This window comes from Apteryx mantelli, chromosome 22 (assembly GCF_036417845.1).
Source record: "Apteryx mantelli isolate bAptMan1 chromosome 22, bAptMan1.hap1, whole genome shotgun sequence".
NCBI classification, from domain to species: domain Eukaryota; kingdom Metazoa; phylum Chordata; class Aves; order Apterygiformes; family Apterygidae; genus Apteryx; species Apteryx mantelli.
The window spans coordinates 3,148,381-3,167,771 of record NC_089999.1 but is presented as its reverse complement, the minus strand read 5'-3'; the positions used below and the strand labels follow the sequence as shown (position 1 = coordinate 3,167,771).

At 42.7% G+C, this 19,391-nt stretch overlaps 1 protein-coding gene across 2 annotated transcripts in view; it reads right to left on the bottom strand.

Annotated features, from left to right (window-relative positions):
- LOC106482279 (S-adenosyl-L-methionine-dependent tRNA 4-demethylwyosine synthase TYW1) overlaps positions 1-19,391 on the bottom strand; it is a 115,791-nt gene that overhangs the window by 51,363 nt on the left and 45,037 nt on the right. For both annotated transcript variants that reach the window (XM_067309616.1, XM_067309617.1), the window contains exons 11-13: positions 16,803-16,912; positions 11,245-11,422; positions 7,152-7,287 (exon numbers count right to left, since the gene is read on the bottom strand). In XM_067309616.1, coding sequence (XP_067165717.1) covers positions 7,152-7,287; positions 11,245-11,422; positions 16,803-16,912 — 424 coding nt within the window. The remainder of the gene's footprint in view (positions 1-7,151; positions 7,288-11,244; positions 11,423-16,802; positions 16,913-19,391) is intronic.

The following is a 19,391-nucleotide window of genomic DNA, read 5'->3' as shown; positions in this document are numbered from 1 at the left end:
GAGCTGCTTTATTACTAAGTCAACCCGACAAAAAGTTCAGGGTCAGATTCTGCTCCTGCTAGCACTCATGTAATCCAAAGCAGCCATCATGCAGAAACTGAAGCTTATAAAGATGATTATTCTGGATAGTGAGAGCCCTGAACACATGTCTGTTCCTAGACCTGTATTACCACCCAACTGCTGCGGGTTCCTGTCCTACAACAGAGCTGGAGGAACAGACCGAATGCTCCTCAACCGCTTCAGCCACAAACCGACCAGATTAGGTCAAAACACCTTCAGCAGTTTGAGCTGAGCCTCTGATTTCATCCTGAAGCAGGGGAAGAGCGTTCACACAGCCCACTCCACCAGCTGAAGCGTGGTGAGGAGCAGCCATGGGGCGCTAGCTCCGTATGCCACTTCAGCTAGGTCTGCAAGCCTGGAGCCCGGCAGCTCGGCCTTTTGTCATTTGAACACACATGTACTACTCAGGACATCAGAGCTAAGCCCTTACAAGGGGATTTCTCGCCTCCTCCAAAGCAAGCCACCTTCCTGATTTTATTTGCCTCACAAGAGGGTCCACGACTACATTCCCTCTGCTTTTGAGCGGCAGCGGCACGCCAGTTATTATATTCCCATGGAATCTGATTTCTTGTTTGTGGTGCTTTTGCATCAGTTATACACTCACCCCAACTGAAATGAGAAAATAGATCACTCTTGCAGATGCTTTGTCAACTCATCTTTCTTGAAATGTCAAATAAAAAGATTCAATGAACCAAATAAACACTTCTTATCTGAATCATCATGCTAGAGCTGTTGATATTTGGTCAGTGAGAAAAGAGAAGTCCAACAGTTAACACATTTAGCAGAATGGAATATTATGCAATGCTCTGCACAGTCCCAGTACATGGCATTTGGCCCAGTACCACTTTAACTTTATAGGCTTAAATGAAACCATGTTTTAAAATAAAGTGGAGATATAAGTTTCCCTTGTCTAGTTGCTCCAAGCAGAGTTTTAGGTTCAATCTTCCCTTTTTAAGGGTTCACATAAAACACACACATGGTCCGTCTTTTCAGGTTACTTTTAAATGAAAACTATTACTCCTCTTCACAACTAGAGAATGAAAAAGAGAAATGACTTCTCCCAAACCATGAAGTCCTGGGGCTAAGTCAAGAGTTCTGGCTCCCAAAGCTAAGACCTGGGGATCACAGCAGCCCTTTGCTAGTGAGTGATCAGGCTCATAAACAACAGGAGAGGTGGAGGGGGAAACATAGACTGGTTTGATCCAGGCTCTCTAAAAACCAAGTCTAACACCTGCATTATTAAGATCCTCAAGCAGTATTTAAGAAGAGCTCAAGGCAAAACAAAGACTAAGTTTAATGAAAGGTAGGAATAGCAAATGCTTCTTATGAAAACCGTTAAGTAGCAGAAAAGCTAGTGAAGCTAAATAGCATGTGCTAATTAAGGAGCATCACGGAAGGGTGAGCCAAGAGGAGCCTGGAGGGGGAGGAAGGCTCTCTCTCTCCCATTTACACTTCATAGGTCACAGCCGGTTTCCAGAAGATGTGGGAAGGGAGAGATGTGTCTTCTACCAAGCACCAAGGGTGGTTGCTCAGCAGCTTCCTCTGCAACTTAAGCTATAGGCAAGGGATAAGCAGCAAACCAATAACCTGCAGGCCTGGCTGCCCCAAAGCACCGCGTAGTAACAAGGATAAAGGATTGGTACGGGATAACGGACAGAGCACTGGACAGGGCACTAAGACGACATGGATTTTGCTCCCATCTCTGCCTCAGGCTCACTGGGTGGCCAGAGACACGTCGCTTTCTGTCCTGGCCTCACCATCCTGTTCTCATAAAACACACAGTAGCAACCAACAACGTGGAATATCACGCCATTTTGATTCCAAAATGTGTTCATGAAGATTTGTTTCCCTTTTCTCTCCTGCAAGTGAACCAAGAGATACTAGAACAGATAGAAGTCATCGGATTTCATTCCCTCTGATGCCAAGAATCTTGTTGAAGCCTCATTTGGATCACCGCTTGCCGTATGCTAAGCCGAAACGAGATGATGCATTTCAAACACTAACTTAATATTAAGCATTGTGCCTCTGTAATACTCATCGTACTGCATTTCAAAAGGCTTATACCAGAAGTCTCATTAGCAAAACCATTAAGACAAGCACACAGCTGGTAGATAGCGTTCACTGTGCAGAAGAGTCAAATTCTTCTAAATTTATAGTGGCAAAATTGATTGCTGATTCTAACATCTGTTGTAAATTTTGCATCTAAATTCTCCTTAAAACGTCACTTAGCTCAGAAACACCAAACTAGGCTCTACAAACCAGTACCCCTCCCTCAGGAGCCACATAAATAATCTCCATGCAAACCAAATGTGATCTTTTCATAAAAACAATCATTACTGTCATATATTATATAATAAGCAGTAAAGCATGCTTAAGATGTAACTCAGTGTATTTACTCTATGTTTGCAATCACACAGAAGCCAATGGTAACTTTGAAGAAAGGATCTGTTGGGTGGAGGGGGAGGGAAGAGAGACCCAAGTAAACAGCACCAGATGCAAGCCTGAAATGCAAGTTGGCATCTTCATCATCCAGAAATGTAAATGAAATTACCTGTAAGCAATGTTACAAATGCAGAACTGGAAGACAGCAATATGAGACTACTTTTTTTTTTTTTTTTTGGTAATATTTCATGCCTTCTCTGGACAAACCAGCCCTATCACCTTCAGGCAAGAAGTACATACCCCCAGGCTCCAATACGTATAGACAGCCAGTGCACTGTTAGAAATGTGGTATCTTAGGAGAAGCAGAGCTAAGAAATTTCTACTTTGTCCTTTTCAATAGAGGGAAGGAAAAAAAAAAAAAACTCAAAAAAACCCTAAAACCCCCCAGATTTGCTACACCCCACCCACAGAGCCATGACCCTGTTTCTCAGTGAAAACTTAATTTCCCTTAAGTAGGAAAAAAACCCTAAAGAACAGAAAAAAAAAAAAAAGAAAAGAAAAGGCTTTACCAGAGATCTAAAGCAGAAGTGAATCACATATAAAGACACAAGTCACTAACTGAACTCCACAAAGCTCCAATAAGCTGTTTCTTTGCTTTTTCTGACCCTCCTGGAAGGACAAGCAGGATAAGGTTGTGCATCATCATCAGTTCTTGCAGTGCCATAACATTTATTAACCTAAAGTCGTGTCTGTCCCACCCCCCCCCACCACCACCCCGTTTGCTTTGTGTGTGGTTCCAATCTGTTTAAGAGGACATTGGCACCTGTCCTCTGAAAGGTAAAGCGGTTCAGTAATGCCTACTTGCTGTCTGGCAGCACAGCAAGTACTTTGAGGTACAGCATAGCGAGCAGACTGAACAGGATTTATCATGATTAAGTCAAGAAGATACAAAAGAAAGAGGTGACACCACGTCAAGGTGGAAGAGTGCTCTTCAGAAGGCACGGGTGAGCAACTGGGACCATCTCCCCAACCCTCTTGTAGCCACCAAGCCCAAGAACTTCCACGGGGCAGCAACCAGTTGCTTCAAGAGTTACTTTCTCAAGGGGGGGGGGGGGGAACTTCCCCTGCAAAACAAACAAACAAACAAACAAAACCCAACAAACCCCCAGCAGTGAGCCCAGAGGTGTTGCAATGTAATGTGGAAGCACAAATGGGGCATGTTCTGCTGGTATCTGCGTCATCATCTTTTCTCCAGAGTTATTTTCAGGGTCCTTGCATACAAATCTGTAGGCAGTTTAACAACAAACTCCTTAAAATAAAAAATAAAATAAATAAAATAAAATAAAATAAAATATCCATTTATAATACTGGGTCTCTGCATCCCCACTTTATCTACCAGCATGGGAGCGATTCCAGTTCGTATCAATCAACATCCCTATTGTTTGGGAAAACACTTGGTGATTTATAGGCAGCAACAAGAACAACAGCTTTCAAAGTTCCTCAACCTACAGAATCTGGTCTAGTAACACAGAGGGAAACAGAGTGCAAAGAGCCAAAAATGTGGTACCAAACAAAGAGATCATCAGTCTGACCTCTGGTGGGTCATTTCCATGCTCGAACAGAACCTGTTTAGTTAATTATATGTTCCAAGAAGGCATCAACTTGAGCAGAAAACTTCAAGGGATGGAAAGTCTACTTCTCCCCTCCAGAGTTTTTGGGCCCTCGTTATTAATTTGTACCTCACTTCTCATTTGCATAGGGCACTGACAAGAAGCAATGGCTGGAAGAAATGCCTTTCAACCACTAGAGTACAGATTTCTCATCCTTATGATGAGGATAGGAATTCTCATCCTTAGTACTTCTTCCAAGTGCTTGTCCATCAAGTTAAGTCACCTCTCAATCATTCTGATGAACTAAAGGCTGTCAGAGGATGAGACTACCAGACTTTTCAAACGTGACTTTGGAAAGGGCATACACTAGACTGCACGTGTTAACATCTTTCTTTTTCCTTTCAATTTGCCTTGGAGGGCTGAAGACATGATGAGAAACAAATGGAGCCTTCTGGGAGTCCACCTGCTATTTACCATCAAATTCTCTCTCAAGAAACATTGCTCAGTATAGAGAATTCAACACAAGTTCATCTCAATGAGGATTTCTCCAGAAAGGAGAAAACTTACTCCAAATAGCAGGGGACAAAGAGGGGGCCTCTTTCTGCTTGCTCCAGAAAGAAATATCACAAAGGACTTTTTTTTTTCCCCTGAACTTTCTTTGAAACTGCTGTAATGACTAATCACCAGCATGCTGTATAACGCTGTGAAAACACACTGGGAACAATTCCTTATTAAATTTATTCCTTTATTTATTAACGGCTCAAGAACTTTGCCCAGAGCTTCAGTCAAAATGAGCGAGAGAGAGAGAGAGAGAGAGAGAGAGAGAGAGATCAAGGAGGACAAGAGACCTTCCATCTTCAGTCCTCAGTATGCTAGGGCAGTGTCCTGCCCTCTTCCTTTCTCTCACTCATCTATTCAGATTATCAACATTTTGCAGCAGGAACAGTCTCTAATGACACATCTCTACAGCACCAACCACAGCAGAGCCCCAGGGACTGCCAGGCTCTTTGCGTGCACACAAGTGAGCAACACAGGCAGGTAACAGAGCCCAGGACCAGCACTTACCAAACAACACAACAGCAAGGTACGACTTGTGTCTGTAGAAACTCCTCTCTCCCATTTCTTTTTTAAACATGCCAAAATCAAACCCATCAGAGATTCTTATTAGCAGTGACTCATATCAGCTGCAAAGCCAGCTTGTCTCAGTCTCAAGAGAATTGAATAAACCTGGACAGCTTGTCAGGTGGTGTAAAAGTATGAGACTTGCATTTTGTTACCAGATATATAGCATCAGTGTCCCAACACAATGCATCAGCACTTCCCCATCTATTTGGAAATATGAACTGTATTTCTCAAGAACATCAGAAGATGCATTAGCTTTCACCACCTTTCATTCATCACAGTCCTATGAAATGGTGCTTAACATCCCACATGAATACCAAGCAATGCACTTTGAGGGCGAACAGAAAGCTACTTGTGCTTCAGAGCAGATAAATATAATTTTTAGGAGCCCTCTACAACCAGGGTCATGTGTAACATTAGAAGAAAAACCTAACAAATGGCAGCTTCCTAGAGACTTCTCGTTGTGCCCCACATTTGGCGACCTAACACACAAGCAGAGCAGGACACTGGCAGAACGGTATATTACTGATTAGAGCAACTATTAATTGGCTCGTGTTACCAGGATTTCAAGGACCCTTCAAAGTGCAGTTGCCTTTAGGGGAAAACGCACCTGCTAGTTGAACAACTTTTCCTCTTCACCTTGACCAGAGTATTTTTAGCTGTATGGACAGACCTGCCAATACATTCACCTTCAATTCTTTGCAAGGAAATTTCTGACAACACGCAGCAATGCATGAACCTTATCTATCCAGGGTCAAGAAAGACAGAAGGAGAGAAATGATGAACAAAGGCGGGTTCCCAAAAGACTTCTTAAATATTTTTGCTTCATTTCAACTTCCCTTGTTCCATACCCTCCTCCGTTCTCACAAAGAACTTACCACTAAGTTTGTCCCTGCTTTCAGTAAGCTCAGGATTTGGCCTGATATTTTGCCTAATGAGATCAGCCAGCACAGTTAAACGCAAGCAGCTTGATAAAGCTACCCATATGCCTCTGCAGAGGAGAGTGCCACTAATTTACACCAAGTCTCCTGGATCTACTCATATATTTGGCAGAGAACAGCCCAATATTGTCATCGCAGAAGGCAGTAAAACTTATTACTGAAATGAAACAGGCCTTCTTGTCTGCTAACCTCAGCAGGTGACATGTAACCTTCTGCCAAACCTGTAAATAGAAGTACTTTTTTTAACCATCAGGACCACAGGATCAGTAAACAAGAGAGAAAAGACATGTGCATGAAGCACTTTCCCTACTAACTCACATGATGCCATGCACCTGAGTGCTTCATTAATTACTATAAGGACTGTAATAAGACAGACTCAATTCTGAGCTGACAGTAACAAGGAATGAGCCCATGGGCCTTCAAAGGCTCACTGTTCAGCTGCCTCAGATGGACACAAACTACCGGCAGTATAAAGGGGCATCCTTACTGTTATGCTTAGATCCACTGCTTTAGCTAAGCCTTTCAGAAATAGGTCTTCAGCTCTACATAGCAGGAGGGTGACTAGAGCTAGTAAACTCCAGCACATGCACCTTAATGTCCTCTGCATACTTCAGTTTCAAGGGAATCTTTGGGAAACAAGTGCCAAGTACCACATATGACTTTATGACTCCTCCCAGGCTTCCCCGAATTGCCAGTCTTTCTTCGGCAGCCTGATTTCAGTGTAAAGCGCTTCACTAGGAAATCTTCTATTAGCTTATAATCATATTATACCTTACAGTAACTTATATTTGCAGCAAAGTTTACTGTCCTTTTTAAAACACGTTCCGCCTTCCTTTTCTCCTGAAATTTCTTCCCACATGGAAAATCTTTCAGACTTGACGGACTTTATATCTTAATACACAGAACATGTAAAAGCACTCCAAACACAACCAGAACCCACTCCAGTGTCCCTCTAGCATCTCCGTCCTCCACTTCTGTCCTGAGCAGACAATGTGCAGAAGAAAGGGAAAAAATATATATATTCTTAACTGGGTACCTTTTCAGACAAGGCCTTTAAACTGTCTAGAAACCTCTGCCAGAAATCCTTGAAGAGGGGCCGATCAATTTTCTTCAGGCTATCTTTGGTGCTGGCATCCACACTGACATACAGCTGCGTTACTGGCTCAAGGTTCCTTGGTAATAAAAAGGAGAGGGGAATTGTTATTTTCAGACATTTCTGCTAACTGAATTTGTGCTTTCTTACCAAAGCACACATAAAACATAGTAACTCAGAACAAGTTGCTACTCTGGTCCAGTAGTGAAAGGAACTACACAGTATTTACAGCGGAATCAAACTTCAGTGGATCGTCTTTGCCAAAATGGCCATAGCCTTCACAGCAAGAAGTCACAGTCTACTTTCACCAAATAATACACCCCAAGGCTAGGAATGTCACACACACAGAGGGCTCGGATGACTTTTTAAATGAGCAGAGAACAGGAACGTATGCCATCCTAGTCTAGTTGCAAACCATCCAGAAAGGCTTTCCAAAGCAGGCTGTGATGGGAGGAGTCTCCTTGGGTTCACATGAGGCACTGAAAGACATTGCTTCGCACCCTAACTCTGAGGTTAAAAACAAAGTAACTCAGCGCCTTCCCCCAAAGCCCTACCGTTTACCCTGGCCTGCAGAAAGGTAATGCCACTCAGCAGAAATACAACTAAGTCAGCCGATTTCTACCGCTGGACAGGTAGAACCTACCTATCTGCAGCTTGCATCATCAGTCAAATAATTTTTGGAGAAAAAAAATCAAAGCTGTTTAGAAAATAAAACAAACACAACCCTTATTTCATGTAAATCCAATAGTGATGTCCCTGGTCATGTAACGGTGCTGAGCGCGGCTTTTGTGAGCCCAACACATGTAACGTCTGCAAGATTAAACCTCCTCTGCTGTGTTAAGAGCCTGCGACCAGTCTAACCCATTCCCATAAACCCCAAGGGTGTAACAGAGACAGGTGGACATGCACACACATCACAGGGAAGTAGAGAGGAGAAAAACAATGCTGCGGTCTATTAGCAAAGAGATAACGAAGGGCAAACAAGTGACAATCTAAAGCGAGCTCCCTTGCCGTAGAGGAACCAGATGAAGCAAGTGGATGCTGACACACGCTCCTCCGTTGGGTGGTGGCACGGCTGTACGCTCGTCAAACACCGGGCAAACATGACAAAGCCGCTTGCCTTCACGGTGTCTGCGAGATGAAATGACAGCCTCCAAATTGCACTGTGTAGCTCTTTAGCTCTTAACGCTTTTCGGACAACATTAAGGAGGAATCTTTTGTGAGGGCTTCTTGTGAAGGCTGTTAATGATACAGGCTATTACTTTCAGTTTGATTCGGTTCTTTAGAAGAGGAGAAGAAATTAGAACCTTTTGTTCAGCTGCCAAACAATGCCACCTAAAATATAAACAAACTTCCCCCGAAGGTGGAAAAAAAAAAATGACAAGAACTGTCCAGAATGAGACAAAGCAGAGCCGTTAGTGGTCAAAAAATCCTATTACTTGACATGAACATGCAAGCAACCTAGCTAAACATATTCTCTCTCTATCTATTTAGACAGAAGAATAAAACAGCCAAGAACAAATTTAATATTTTAGGTTTAAAAAAATATATATCTCAGTCTTTGTCAACAAGCTTTTCTGGACCAGCAGCCCAAAGCCACAATCTCCAAAATGACCGAGTGTTCTAGGCATAAATGGATCAAAGTATTCAATTACAAGCAGCACAGCCAGAATATTCTTTTCTTTCCTTAATGCTACATTTGCCTAATTAAGAGGCCCCACTGAAGATGAAGTGAGCGTTTTTCAAAACATGAGCTGCGAAAATAATCTCTTCTTAAAGGATCCATGTCCTACTGTCAGGCAAGAGCCAGCACACTCGGCACTGCTCTACCGGAGAAAACTAAGAAGGAATGTAAAGAGATCCCAATCAGGGTCCGCAGAGCGCTCTCAGTAGACGTGACTGGACCTAAAACTAGCACGTGAGACCTTGCGCACATTCTCAAAGGGGAGAGCAGGGAGATGACAACCAAGGTCCGCACATCACCACGAAGAAACAGAACACCAAGTGATGCTCCCCGTACGCAGCTATATCTCATAATTAACGTGAAATTTAGGGGCACAGTACCACAGTGGATTTTCCAAGGTTCTTCCTTAATTTTTGGTTATAATTTACAAACAAGACTGGCTTAGACAGCTGACATCCAGTCCAGGAGATCAAATTCAAACTTATTGCATTTACCACTTGTAAGATGAACTCGGGCATAAATCATGACTGATCAGCATAACACAACTAATGAACAATAAACTGGCTTCAGACCACCAGCCATGATGTGGTTTTACAAGCAAAAGATAGGAGACAGTCTAGTCAACGATACAAAAAAAAAAACAAAAAAAGAAAAACACACACACAAGAAACACACACAAACAAAGGAGCAAATGGTATACACACATAGGTGAGGGCTTGTGTCCACAGTCACTAATCAGATCCAGGAAAAGGAAGAGGACAAGAGCCAGGTAACAGTTAAATCTAAGCTCGTGTGCAACAGGATCTGATTAACTTTACCAAAACGTGTGTGCGCAGATCAACCACCAGTCCAAATATGAAAGAAGGAGGAGAGGAAGGAGGATGGCACAGCCTGCATCACTCCCGGGACCCAGCAAGCGGGTCGCGCTACCGCAGAGCCTGCGGGTCCCTCTCCTAGAGGCAGGCAACACTCCAGGCCACTTTCTGGGTTTGCTCGCTGCATGCTGGAGGGCATGCTGCCTGTTTTAAGGCTAAGTTTTAGACTATAGCTCCCCGCTGCTGACAGCTGAAGATTAGCTTGGTGCACACTTCAATTCTCATATTAGGCAAACCATTTGCTTTGATTAGCCAAAGAGCAGCTGCAATTTTTAAGACAGCAAGACTATCATTTTATCACTTTTTTGTTTCTTTTCAAAACCATTCGGCAGATCCTAAGAAATATATCTTCAAAACATAGCGTATGGTCTCTTTTCTAAAAATGCTATTTTCAGGAAGGAGCAATTTCTGTCTATCAGGCACATAATACATGACTTAAAGTAACTTGATTACACAATTATTCAATCATTTGGAATGCCTTTGTAGTGTATAATTACTCACTCAAATTGCATGGCTCTCCCCCCTCACTGCCATACTCAGACCAAGGAAAGGAAGTAAAAAGGAAGCTCTCTTAGCACTAATATGGAAAGGCATCGAATTGAAATGACAGGCTGAGCAGCATACCAAAAGCACCCCACGTACAACTCCACTAACTTGCTCAGGTAACTCCAGGTTGGACTTTGCGTGCATTTTTAGCTGATGGCGTTCTGACAAGCTCCCAGCCACCTTGCAGCTCACACTGCATGCAAAGGAAGGGCGTTAACTAGATTTCTTTGCTACACTGCTTCAATCTTAGTTAAAAGGGGCTTGGATGCTCAAAAACATCAGAAACAGGAATTCTTTGCATTTGTAAATGCTCTTTCATCAGAGTACATTAAAGTGTTGTGAACGTTAATTAGCACAACTTCCTCTGAGAGCCAGGTAAAAACTACTGATCCCATTTTTGCAGATGAGGATGATATATCACTGTGCTTTTCATCTGCATTTAAACTGTCCTTGGTGTCCGTTCCTGGAGGTGCTGGGCTACGGCCTTTACTGCTGTTCTTGCAGAGTCAGAGCAAAGATCAGATTGCAACAGAAGCAGGCAAAGGACAAAGTCAATTTATGACTTCTGCCTCCTGCTCTAACTGTTGGAAACACTCACACTAGTTATCTGCATCCCCAAGCACAAAACACAGCATATAGTTCACTCTGTTCTTTTTTCCCCCCCTCACACCTCTGAGGGGTACTATATTACATTCACTTCTCTTCCAGAAGTAATCACATTTTGTTTAAGAGATACAGAAAAGAAAAATCAAGCTGGGAAACAGAAAAAGATGAGAAAGACCATGGAGAGATTATGGTTAAAAGCAAATAGATGCTGAGTAGTCCTTTTCATTGTCAGCACTCACGCAGAGTTGACTCTGATAAGCAATAAAGTACAACACAGCTCGCCACAGAAATCTCTTACTAGGGAGTTATTTTCTCAGACTCTTACCTAATCTCCTCTGGGAATTGTGCATTTGTAACCAGGAAACTAGAGATGTTGTGTTGGTGCAGAAGCTTCAAGAACCGGTTGATCTCTGGGTACATGATCGGCTCTCCCACCAGAGACAGGGCACAGTGCTTTGCTGTCATTGCTTCTTCAAAACGATCCGCTTTAACTCCTGACACTCCTGCAAAAAGAGGAAAAAATAGGCAGAAATTACCCACAGTCACTACAATTACCCACAATCATCACCTACCACAAGCCATATATCCACATTTAAAACACTGTGGCACAAAGAAGGGAGACCAATAACAACTAGACCACTCCTCAACCAGACACAGATGACACTAGCCCAGTGTCAGCGTCAACCAACACTGCTCTGTTGAAAGTCACAAAACAGCATCCATTCAGACATGCTATGTTTGGGGCTTGACTAAAAGATTACTTTTTGCTTGTAACAGTCAAGTCAGAATTTCTCTTGCTAGTCCTCAATGATGCCTAAACGCTGGGACAAAAACACAAGAACAAGAAAAATCAGTGTCACTTCAAGTAGGTATTTAAAAAAAGAAAAAGCAAACCAGGTTATGTTTTTCTCCACTGCTAACCACAGGTAATCCCATGGTCAAATGAAGACAAGCTCCTGAAAGGAGCTGGGCATACTTCAGAGCAGAGCAATAGCCGCTATGCATCAATACTGGCAACCAAGAGGAACGCAACTCCACAGAGACAGAGCATCTGTTTAAAAAGAAAACCAACACATGGCACAATTCTGACTATGAAGAAAAATTTCAGAAGAGAAAAGCAAGAAACTCAACTGCAGTGTCCACGTGAAACAACCATCAGGTGCAGGTTTAACCAACTAGAACCGCATTCATTATTCCTACACAAGAGCAGAGGAGAGGGGTGAATATTCCTCTGTCCCATCTGTACCGACTAAGTGCTCAGGACCCCGAATGAATTTGGCTGACTACAAACAAGCTTTTGTTCTTAATATGTCACTTCACATTTCCTTGATATGCCTTGATGCACTTGAATAATATCCGAGGTCTTGGATTAGGGGTTGGTCTATTTTACAAAAAACCCCCGAAGACTTAAGTTTGAAACCAGGTCCTCAGCTCACCTCACGTTGCCTAGATGCTGGAGCTCAAACAGTACAGAAAATTACATGCTGTGCTGCAAAGCCAAGATAAAAAGAGACGTTCATGGATATTGCTTCAGCCTCACAGAAAAGCTGGTTTGTGATCGAAGCAAAGCTTAGTGCATTTTAAACCAGCTAGACTCAGTCCAAGGTAGGTGACAGAACTAATAGTTATTGTGCAGAAACTTGACAACACTAAATGAGAACTTAATTTGAGAAGAAAGGAGAATCTCAACCATATACAGATATTAAAGGACTGACATTTCTATGCCTAACACTACTGTAGGTCATGTTTTGGAATTAATTAATTTGTCTTTCTCGGCATCTTGCAATTGGATTATGATAATTACAGTGCCAGCTTTATAGGCAGACAGAAGAAACAATTCCAACAATGCTGTAAAGCTCTCAAGAATAACTTTTTCAAAATAGTGTACAGCAAACCCGGCACGTACTAAACACCCTGCAGAGGAGGAGAGAGGTTTTATAAGCAGTCATTTGACCACATAAATCACAAACTAGACGGAGGTAAACTAAAAGGGATTAGTGGCTATTCCAAGATGCATATGAACTCTCCAGCACTTTCAGCTGCCGTAACACTACTGCACTCAACCTCTGCTCCCGTCTATGATCCTCCCTCTGCCTTCAGCCAGCAATGAACTTCAACAACGTCCGAGCATGGGGAGATTTTCAATGGCACACAGCAGGTCTGATGGGGGAGCAGGAGCTAGGAGCCTTAGGAACGCGAGCTGCACCTGCAAGAGGCAGTGACTTACAGCTTCTGTGTCCTGCTGAGTTCAGATCTCAGTGGGAGCCTCTGCTTCACATGCGGCCAGGACACCTTTGATTAGCACATCTCCCCTGAAAAGCTGACTCCTGCTGCTCTCCTACTGGTGCGGGAGAAAAGCATCACCTGGCGCATCACCCTGGAGAGGCTGGCTGTTGACTTCAGGTACCCCTCTGCAAGTGTCTGTGCACCAGCGACCACAGATGCACTGCGTGTGAGTGGGAAGACAAGGAATGTGTTTTATCTACTCTTACGGTAAGATACACATGACTTTAGATCTCATTTTAAGACCCAATCATTCTAAACAACTCCTTGCTATAAGCCAGAAGGGTTTCCTAGTTCAGTTCAGGTAATGCACTTTCGTTTCTTTGTTTGCTTTTCCCAAGTTAAACCAGGCCTATAACATCAAAGACATCCTCTCTCCTGTTTTTGAATTATGTTCCTACTCTGTGTATGCCCTTGCGAAACGCACAGAGATTTACTAGTCACCACCTAAAAAATGCATCAAACTCTTTCACACCCTCCCACCTTAGCTTCCTATCAGTAGCATGTCTCTCCTTTGGTTACTCTAAAGGAGAATTGTGTGACATATTGATTAATGGTTGTGGTCTTCAAAAGCCATACCAAGCATAGCAACAATAAAAGAGGCGAGGACGTATCATCTTTAAAAGCATGCATATAGAGACTCCTATATTGAGGGTAGAGGGTCACCAAATATTTTTCTGTTTCTTCAGAAAACATCATCTTTACTACAGTGAGTGAAATCAATAAATCAGATTACAAAGCAAGTTTGCCATTTCCTTTGGCAAACAGAGTAAGTCTGTGCATGTGTATTAGAATGCAAAGCCTAGTACTAGTACTAGAAAGAGCACCAATTTACGCAAATATACTAGAGTATTATCTGAGCAGCACTACTGCACTCGAAAGCCTCAAGGACTCTCTAGCTAAGGCATGTTGCCCATGCTTTTCTTCTCCATCAGCTTGAATAGTCTGGTCTGCTCTACCTTGGGGGTCAGTGTTCAAACACTTCATTAGCAGATGCGCACAGCACCCAGCTGGAAACTTCACTGAAGTCAACGTGGCAGTCCACACTGCACCTGGTCAGAGCTGCTCAGCCCAGCTGCAATCCATCTTCCCTCCCACACTGTCTCTCCCTCTACAACAAAGCAATCTAGTCCTTCACTCTGCTCAAGCCTTGGGTTTGTTTTTTTTAATCAATCATAATAAAATCCAGCCTACTATTTGTGGAGGGCTGCTAAGTTCTGTGGAACTAGACAGTCATGTTTTCTGCCTGAGGCACTTCCAACCTGGACAGAGTACAACTCTGACGCAATACACAAGGGAGTTTCACCCTGCAAGACACTGTGCATCTTTTAACTCTCCCTGGCTTCAATTTACTGCACAATGTTTCAACTCAATTTTGTCTTCACTGATTCTACTCTAACAATATTTTCACATGCACCTCAGGGAAAGGACAATGTAAAATTCACAAAACGTAATAGCTGGCTACTGGGCTTAAGTTTCTCCTGTTTTTTTCTTTGGCTTAATAAACCTTTTGCTTTTAGGCTCCCAAGACAGGAAGTGTGTTGTCATCTATCACTGTGAAAATGTAACATAGCTTCTCTTTCTTCACTTTGCAGCAACAGTTCTAATCCAGAGCTCTTTTCAGACTTTCTCCTTTCACAGTTCAAGGTCAAGTATAACTGTGCTGGGGAGGTACACGCAAGTTTCAGGGAATACTGGGAATTTGTTTAACTGAAAATAAGTTCCAGGAGAGAGAACTGGGAAATGCTGCCAAGCCCATCTATATTCTTTCACCCTCCACACACCTTTTTGGGAAGGCAGCAAGGGGTAGTAAGAGGAGAGGAGGGTTATTGCAAAGTTTGAAGATGTTTTTAAACAGTTTTCTGAGCTTGGCTTTCAGTAGAAGGCAGGACTTTCAAATACCTGCAAAAGGACTTTTGCTTTTCGCCTTTCTCCATTGGGAACAACACACATCTCTGCCCTACAGGGGCAACACATCAATCAGTTGCAACAGCAACTGCATGCAAAAGTATTTGTCACTTTAAACAACGTATTTGCCTTGAAAAAGGCCCCATAAACGACTATTTTGAGTCAAGTCCGGCCTAACAAAAAGGAGGCAGGTTGTTGTTTTTAGGACTTTTAACAGGTATAACAAAAGTCACAGAAATACTGGTTAGGAAGGACTTTTGTAGGTCTCTAGCCCAACCTCCTGCTCAAAGCGGACAGTTGTCAACACTGGATCGGGGTGACAATGGCTTTGCTTAAAATGCTTGAAAACCTTGAAGGTTGGAGGGTTCCCCCACCTCTCTGGGGACCTGTCCCAGAGCTGCACCTGTTTCTGATGAACAAGCTTATTTTAACATTCAACCTGAACCTGCCGAGCAGCAGCTTGCAGCCATTGCCCCTTGGTCTATCATCTCAAACGGGTCTCCCAGCTTGGACTGACACACAGACCTATAACACCGCTCATGCAGAACCCTCCACTTCTTGCTGAACAAGACCTCCACTTCCTCATAGACTGCCCTGCCTTGAGAGCTGGCAGCTGTGCTTTGGTTGGAGTGATGGAAATGCACTACCAACACTAACTGCTTCCTTCTGCCATAACTCCTCTCATCTCGCCTCTTCCCTAAGGACAAATTAAATCCTTCTCCCTCATCCCACTCCAACACCCTCACTTCTGTCCCATCCTCCCTAGCATCCACCTTTTCCTCATGATCTCCAGAGCCAAAATCCAATTCCACAGGATTTCGCTGTACGTAATGGGCAGCGTACAGCTAGAACTTGTTATTCTGGCTGTTCTCCATCCAGTTCAGAATGGGAGCTTCTACTGAACTGGCTTCCCAGAGAGGCGTTGGCCTGAGAGTGCCTGATTCAAACCAGCAACTCCATGAGGAGAATGAAGCTCATGGGGCCTTAACTTGAGTTACTTTTCCTCCTATTATATAAGTCCAATGAATGAGACAGAGTAACTCTCCTCTGCTGACAGAAGTTTCTCCCTGTCACATCTCTAATCCATTGGGTTCTCTCTGTACACAGCCAACATAAACAAACGAGCTCCCAAAATGACAGCCAAGACTAAGGCTCATCTTGCACATTTTATGGATGCTTCATTTACCTCCCGCTGCTCAGGCAGCCTCCACCGTCAATTAGGAAGAGCAGAGTTCTAGACCCGTCCTGCCAAGCTGGCTAGCTTTTCCAGCGCAAAGAGCTGACCTTGGCAGAATGACCAAGTTTCTTACGTTTGAAAAAAGAAAAGAGAGAGGAAAAAAAAAAGAGAGATATAATGGATGTACAAGGAACTCACAAGCAGTTCATATGCTAAGCAAGATGCAGTAATTTTCAGAGACCTGAGAGGTGCTGAGCATTCTACTCCCTCAAAGGCAGCAGACGACACCCAATGTTCTAATGCCACAAAAAAGACAAAATGTCTCAGAAAACAAGCAATCAATGGGCCACGAAAGCTTCCCACTTGCACATCTTTCTGAAATTAGTTACAAGTTTTATGCTTCCTTCCTAGCATTCTACAGAAGATCAAAATGTTTTGATCCTTGCTTTGAAGATGCTGCTGTTGATTATCTTCATTAATGTGTGTCATTAATGGGGGAAAATAGGAGAAGATACCTTTGAACTGCTTGATCATATTCTGATGGTTCTCAATAGCCTCCTGCAAGATCATTTCCGGTTGGTCCATTTTCCATCGCCACTCCGTACCCACCGGATTTGTATGATGTCTGAAGGAAAAGAGACCGAGTTACTCATTGCAGTTTGTAACATACAAGGAAGAACCCATCTGTTGCCCTTGGTACTTTGGCATTGTTTAATAAAATAAAAAGCAACAGCAAATTTGCAGCAAGATCCCACTTCTGACACAACCCACAGATGTGATCTTTAAAAACAATTCTTATCTTCCTTTCTCGTCTCCCCAGAAGGAAAAATGGATCTTGCAATTCATACTAAAATTAACATACCTATTTTGAATCAAGGGCAAAAGGTTTCTAAGCATTTAAAATGATGCTTTGCAGCCAGAAAGACCTCTGTAATAAAAGGAGAACTAGTTCTACCTCCTCTTCCAACCACAGTTGCAAACACTCACAAGGTCTTAAGCCATTTTTAGCTCTATTGTAAAGGTACCAACTGCTGCCCTGAGAAGAAAATGATTTGTTTCTAAACCAATCCTTGTGTAATGTTCTGGTAACAAGACAGACGAGGCAGACTACTTCAAATATATAAAGAGACTAGGAAGTTTGCAATACGCCAGAGATGCATCTATGATGGATCTGCTTAATTCCCTAGATTTATTCAGTAGAGGCTTCTCATTATTTGAGATCTGCTAACTACTGAGCTACTAAGAAACCCCAATACAAAAAATAAAACATTAATTTCTCTGAGCCAAAGCAGACTGCATGAATAAAAGCAACTCATCTTCCATCTGAGGGACAGCTATTGTCAAACAGCTGGGCACATTGAGTTAAAAAGCCAACCTTACCTACCCAGAAAGTGTCACTACCCTCACATGGAAAAGGCCTATGCAGGCAAATCTATCACCAACACACCTGGAAGACACCAGAAGTTTCTCCCCATTCTCTAATTCTTTAACACGAAAAGATGTTATTAAGGCATTTTAAATCATCTGGACAACATGCATCCTGACCAGCAGACTAAATACTACAAGCAACTTGTGTGGTACACAACATGGTCTCATGTAGACAGCCTACGACTCAGAGAGAGTCTATACAAGAGTACTGACCTCTCCCTAGTGAAAGAAATAGCATTAATGGACTAACACAGCTCTAGATAAGAATACAATATCAAGCAATACTCTTAGAACTCAAGAGTTTTCTGACCAACAGATCTCTAGTTCATCTACTGCTCTCATTGTCATCCCTGGAAGCTGACTTATTCAGTCTTCCAGCTACACAGCATCAGGATGTGACATCCAATATTTAACTACAGGAGGAAAGACAGAGGGAAGCACTTTCTCAGAATTAAGTGGCTGGTTCTGTGCCTAGCAAGGACAAATCAAGACTCCCACTAACTCCTTCAAGTGAGAAAGATCTGCAGCTCCACATTTTCACAGCACTAAAATATACGAATTCGAGACCTGGCATCTGCTAAAGCAGTCTTTTGGCCCAAAGGTTTTTGTCCACTTCAAGAGCAAAAATTCAAACACTACTCTCTGAAACTGCTTTACCATCTCAAAGATAATAACCTTTAAGCTAAAACAGCTCTGCTTTTTGGATTTCCCACTTTTTTAGGCTGCCAACGTGGAAAATTTTCTGAATGCTATAAAAAGGCATTTATAAAAGTCTTAAATGTTTAACTACATAGCTTGTACTTTGTATATTTAATAGGGCAAGTTGGCAGAAAATCAATAGACTCTTGATGCACTCTGGACAACCATTAATCATTAGTATTTAACAGTCCTTGAATTTTTAACACGTTCTAACTGTTTAATAAACACACCAGGTCATGTCTACAAAGCAGTTTATTTGGCAAAAAGCAGTTCTCTTCTAATATGGAAGGAAAGAAGTGTTTGATGGCTTATGAAACTGTTTCACAGTCCCTAGCACAGACAAAATTTCACCGTCACTTTTTCATTCCCCTGCAGGCTCTGTGACCCGCTACATCATCTACCTCATTATTCAAATCTTGGGAGGAGTTGAAAGCAAAAATACCAGCAGGTGATCATGTATGGTACTCCTGCCCTTCTCACAATAACATACCATACTAAACGCCCTGTCCCAAACCCTCATTGTATTAGAGAACTTCAGATCTGAAACGTGCTCATTTGAGAAGCTGCCCTAACACTCCAAAGACAAGCCGTGATTATTCCAGCAAACCACTATGAGAAAGCAATGCAAGATCACACCAAACACATTGGGAATTCTTGGCTCTCCCCTAGCTAACGGAGATGGCCTGCTATTGAACTTTATTTGCATTCTCATCAAACCTCTGATCTACCAGTATTATTTGCCAACGTTACCAAAATTTCCCCAGCAGTCAATCAGACCTCGGTGAGGAAAGTATATGCTTCAGTAGAGCAGCACATTCAACTCTTCATTCAGTCATGCGTTGTTTTAATAAATCAGCCTTTTGCTTGATCATCAGGGGCAAGTCCATTCAACACTACTAATTCCACTGATGGAAAAAAGCAAGAGAATTTATTGCAGTGCCTTTACAAAATGGAGGCATTTCCCCCCTGCACCTGCT